Source organism: Miscanthus floridulus, chromosome 10 (genome assembly GCF_019320115.1).
Source record: "Miscanthus floridulus cultivar M001 chromosome 10, ASM1932011v1, whole genome shotgun sequence".
NCBI classification, from domain to species: domain Eukaryota; kingdom Viridiplantae; phylum Streptophyta; class Magnoliopsida; order Poales; family Poaceae; genus Miscanthus; species Miscanthus floridulus.
In genome coordinates, this window is record NC_089589.1 from 138,893,497 (window position 1) to 138,898,627 (window position 5,131).

At 50.5% G+C, this 5,131-nt stretch overlaps 1 protein-coding gene across 1 annotated transcript; it reads right to left on the reverse strand.

The window, feature by feature from the left end:
• Nucleotides 1-2,012: 2,012 nt before the first annotated feature.
• On the reverse strand, nt 2,013-4,824 carry LOC136485841 (probable glycerol-3-phosphate acyltransferase 3). Its single transcript, XM_066482664.1, has 2 exons — nt 3,999-4,824; nt 2,013-3,259 (listed from the first exon to the last, which is right to left on the reverse strand). Exons 1-2 carry the CDS (start codon nt 4,740-4,742, stop codon nt 2,333-2,335), a joined length of 1,671 nt encoding a protein of 556 aa, XP_066338761.1. The 5' UTR covers nt 4,743-4,824; the 3' UTR covers nt 2,013-2,332.
• Between the last annotated feature and the right edge of the window lie 307 nt (nt 4,825-5,131).

Genomic DNA, 5,131 nt, shown 5'->3' on the forward strand with positions numbered 1-5,131 from the left:
CAGAATTTCTCTAAACGAACATGGTATGTAATGTACGTGTGCAGTGTAGGAGCAGGAACTGGACTGTGTCTGTGGCGTAATTAATATAAGGGAGTCTGAACAAGCAGGTGAACGAATTGAATGAACGAATGAGAAAAAAAAAAAACAAAGTAGAGTAACTTTTGTGCACCACACTGGCTATAGAGGGCGGAGGTTAATAATCCATAAAAGGTGAGGACATGTTTCGAATAAATGAATTCGAAACAAAGCAGCCAAGAAAAAGGAACAGGTAGATGTTGAGTAAAAAGTGAAAGGCTACACGAAAAAAATGCCATCGGTGGCCACCGAGGACGCCCACCTCGGGGTCGATCTCGATGTCGTAAATGGTAGGGTGCCTTTGCCTGCTCTGCGAAGCAAACCAGCGGGGCAATGCAAGGTGTGTATACGAACAGAGACGAGAGGCATTCAAAAAAAAAGTGCCTCTGCTTGCAAGATGGATTGATCCATGCATGCATGGGGCATGGCCGCATGGCTGACATATCGCGAGTGTGGGCAGTGGTGGGGGATTGAGCTAGCTAGTAGCTAATTACCGTGATTAATGACTGCATGCATGCGGCCGGCCGGCGGTGGTTCGTACGGTACGGCCGGCGCCGGCGGCGATGGGCTGCTTTTGGATCTCGCTAGCTGGTGCTGCTGCTCCTCCCATCCAGTTCCCATCCGATCCAGTCGTTTACTGTTGTGGCGGTGCACCTCGTGCGTACGGTCACCTGCATTTTTTTTGTCCGGCCCACGTGGCCATGGATCTCTCACGCGGGCGGCGCCTGCTGCTGCTGTATACAGCAGCCAGTGCTACTCGTGCATCTACAGCATTATTCCTTTTTCTACCATGTCCTCTAAGGAAACTACGTGCTGCGGTTGTGGTGGATTATTAATTACCTTCTTAGAAAAGTATCACCTACTAAAATAACAAATCAGGTTTTTGTAGCCCAACGGTTAGGATAATTGCCTTCCAAGCAATAAACCCGGGTTCGACTCCTGGCAAACGCATGCATTCCGGTTCTCCGTCTTTTTAAAAATTTTCAAACTTTTTCCTCATAAATTATTGCCGGTCAATCTCTCTGTTTTTTTTTCTTTCCATCCAATAAAAGAAACGAAACTTTTTTTCTCATAAATTATTGCCAGTCAATCTCTCTGTTTTTTCCTTTCCTTCCAATAAAAGAAACGAATCATCTGATTTTGGTACAATCACAAAATACACCATGTTTCGATACAAACAACTCCAGGAACCAGACATCAACGCATGGTATAGTACTAGCTCCTTGCATTCTCCTTTTTTTGTTTAATTTTTTCTCGTAAAATATTAACTGGTGGTCAATCTCTCCATGTTCCCTTCCAGTAATTAAATAAATGAATCATCTGATTTTGGAACGATGGCAAAATACACCATGCTTGCACACAAACAACTGAACAATACATCAGCACGGGTATAGTGCTAGCTCCATCCATTCTCCAGCGCCGATATTTAATTTATTCCGTATAGATACATACATAAACCACCTCCAATAAACATCCAAATATCTATTGCTTCATATGATAATGCAGAGTCCTTTTAATTTGTTGCTGGAAAATTAATTGTTGCCAATATCCAAACAGGCTAATTATTGTCACCCTCTCATTTTCCCATTGTTAACGGTCGTTTTTACGAATATAAATTGCCACTGATGATGTCTAAAAAGAAGAAGCCATTAATTCTGATGCAGCTTTCAGCATACATTTCTATAGCTTTCTTGTTTAGTAACCCACCGTCGTCCCAACTTGCATTGCACATATCTGTTCCATGCATGTCTCCTTCAGTAATGGTCAATCAAGGTCCTGGTCCAATAACTGGTGAGTGACTCATCACTTTTGGTTGCATGTAGATTTTGCAGGAAAATTAAGGGTAATAAGCATTAAAAGATGATGTTAACATGTGTTTCTTTGGACCTACAAGGTCGAAATCATGACAACAGCATGTACAAATGACAAGTTTACTATTTAATTCACATTGTAGTCTTTTTCTACCGTACAAGTACAATCACCCGAGAGATACAAGCCTGTTGCTTCTTTACATATACATACATAAATAAAAATCTCAAGAAAAAGTCCCTAACCTATTTAAAAATAAATAAATAAATAAATATAAACTACTTAAGAGAAGGAAACAAACAGCAGAAAACAAATGATCAACAGAACAACAACGAGATGTACCAAACTTCCAAGGTCTTCTAAAACCAAAAAGTCAAGGACAAAAGTCTCTACTCTTTTTTCCCCTTAAGAATTGCATTTTTGCTAATCAATCGACAGTAAGTTCGACTTAGTTGTTCTTCCTCCCTGTTTCGGCGCCAGCAGCGACAGAGGGCGCCGACTTGTCGTCGGTTGATCGGACGATGCCGTCGTTGCCAGCGAGCATGAGATACTTGTCCTTCCTGGTGAGCATGGTGCATCCGTAGCCGAGCGCGTCCCCCATCTTCCTCTGCACGAAGTTGGCCATGTCGGTGCTGGGCGCGGCCCTGCTCCTGACGGCGCTGGTGTCCACCTTGTCCAGGAACTGCACGGTGTAGCACATCCTGGGGTTCACCATGTAGTAGAGCGGGTCGAAGCACTTGAGCCCGCCGGCGGTGGTGGCGTAGAACATGGACGTCTCGACGGCGATCCCGACGGGGACGACGTCGTCGCTGAGCTCGGCGAACAGCGGGCTGAACCGCAGCAGGTAAGGTTCCCGGCACGTGGTGCCCTCGGGGCAGACGACGACGAGGTTGCCGCGGTCGAGGAGCCGCGCCATGACGGCGCCGTCGCTGTCCCGGTCCCGCGTGAGGCGCACGGTGCGGCCAATGGGCGAGATGAGCTCCGACAGCCGGCTCAGGCTGTAGGACACGGCGCGCACCTGCCGGTCCAGCGCCACCGACACGTACACCGGGTCGATCAGCGTCCGGTGGTTGCACACGAACAGCTGCCCGCGCCCGCCGCCCGGTAGCGCCGGGCGGGAGCCCTTGAGCCGCCACGACATGCCCGTCGCCGCTAGGATCGGCGTCGAGTACCTGTACGGCACGGTCAGCGCCACGGCGAGACGCGCGGCGCCCAGGGCGACGCCCAGCGGCAGCCACGCGAACATGGCCGCCGTGTCGGCGGCTGTTGGTCGGAACGCCAGGCGACCGTCGTGGAACACCATCGGCTTCGGGTACTTATCCCGCGCCAGCGGCCGCCACCTGCTCTTCTCGTCGGCGCTCACCACGAAGATCTCCTGCACGTACGTACGTACGTTCACAAATTCCAAAGGAAGTTCATCAGCTTTAGAGGTTCACGAAATTTAGCAAGAAAATTGTAAATCCAAGGCGGATGTTCACAAAATTCAGGATGAAAACCGAGAAGATTGAACAGCTACTTTTTGGGAAAGGTGCAATTTTTTTTGGATCACAGCTGAGAGGAAAACGACGTGAATGATTGAGTTTGCATGATGAGTACGACAGCAACAGTGCGACATGTGTGTTGTACGTTTTATCTGTGTCAGACTGTCAGCCATACAAAATAGTCCTACGTCTACGTATTTTTGTACTGTTGCCTACTAGCCAGGAGCCCAGGACGCACATAACCTGAGAGGCTGAGATTCTGAATAGATTAGAATATAGATGATGCTAACTTGTAATAAAGCAAGCTACTTTCATGCATGATGGAAGGGAAATGCAACATGTATGCATGCTTGAGAAACCCTGTCATGCATATTCAGGACCTCTCGAAGTTTTTTTCTTCTTTTGAGGAGCAGTTCAGTAACCTACTTTTAATGTCCAACTACAACTAATCAAGTATATACTCCAAGTCATGCATATTTGAACCTCTCAATTTTTTTGTCTCTTGAAAATTAGTTCGGTAACCTACCGTTTAATTAATTTGTTCAACGTTATTCAAAGTCAAACTGAAAAGAGAATCTACCAGAAATGGAAGCGAAATAATTATAGCATTCATCTTCTTCCACGGTTCTATACCTTGCAGCAACGTGCCAGTGGATGGCTAAGAAACTCCATTGACCCAGAGAACCCCACGACCACCTTGTCACCACTCTCCTCCTCCGCTGCCGGCGCCGCTGCCAGCGCCGCCTTCATCACCATCTCACCACCCTCCGGCAGCTCCTCCATGAGCCCGGTGTAGAACCCCCACAGCACCTTCATCTCCCTAGCAACCACCACCTCCACGCCGAGGTACTCACGGAGGAACCCGTCCACCATGACCCTAGGCATGGCCGTGACGCACACGGCCCTGCTCCCGGCGGCGCGCACAGCCTCGAACGCTTCCGCCGCCACGTCCTCCATGAGCCACTTGGGCAGCACGGCGCGGCCGGCGCGGAACCGGCCTCCAGCGTGCAGGCCGCAGAACGACACCGCCGCCATGGCCCTGACGGCCGCGCCGCGGGGCATGAGGAGGCGGATGAGCGGGCACAGCAGGAGCAGCAGCAGCCCGCGCAGGAAGCCGCCGGCCTCGAGCGCGACGAGCATGAAGTACGGGAACAGGTCGCCGCCCGACCGCAGCAGCGCGGTGTCGACGTCGACGACGAGCGCGGCGGCGGCGTCCAGCGTCGACGGAGGGACGGCGCCGCGGTGCACGGCAGGGTCCGTGGTGGTGGACCTGCTGGTGCTGGAGTAGTGAGGGGGCGGGCGGCGGCCGTGGAGGAGGAGGGAGAGCATGGCGGAGAAGAGCTTGTGCGCGAGGAGGAGCCTACTCTTCTTGGCCATGGCGGACGGTGGCCGGGTGGTGCGTAGATGTAGTGGTGGAGGCAGCAGGTTGGTGCCTACACGATGAGTTATTGTGGGGGTGTGTTTGTAGTAACAAGTTGGTGAGATATGATGCCAATGCCATGGTCCAGCCCGACTTATATAGACGGATCGATGGACGATTGGCCGGTGTTGGGCATGCATGCATTGGCTACTCATTCATGTATCATGCATCATGCATCATGCATCCTTTAGAAGAGATGGTGTTGGTCATGCATGCATGTGTATGGGCCGGCTATTTGGCTAGCTAGATGGCATGTCAAAGTCGTGCACTCATTGCTGCTTTTTCTGTGACTGGTTGCAAACTTGCAGTGCCGGACTTCCGGTAGAGGTGAGACGCAGGCGTGGTA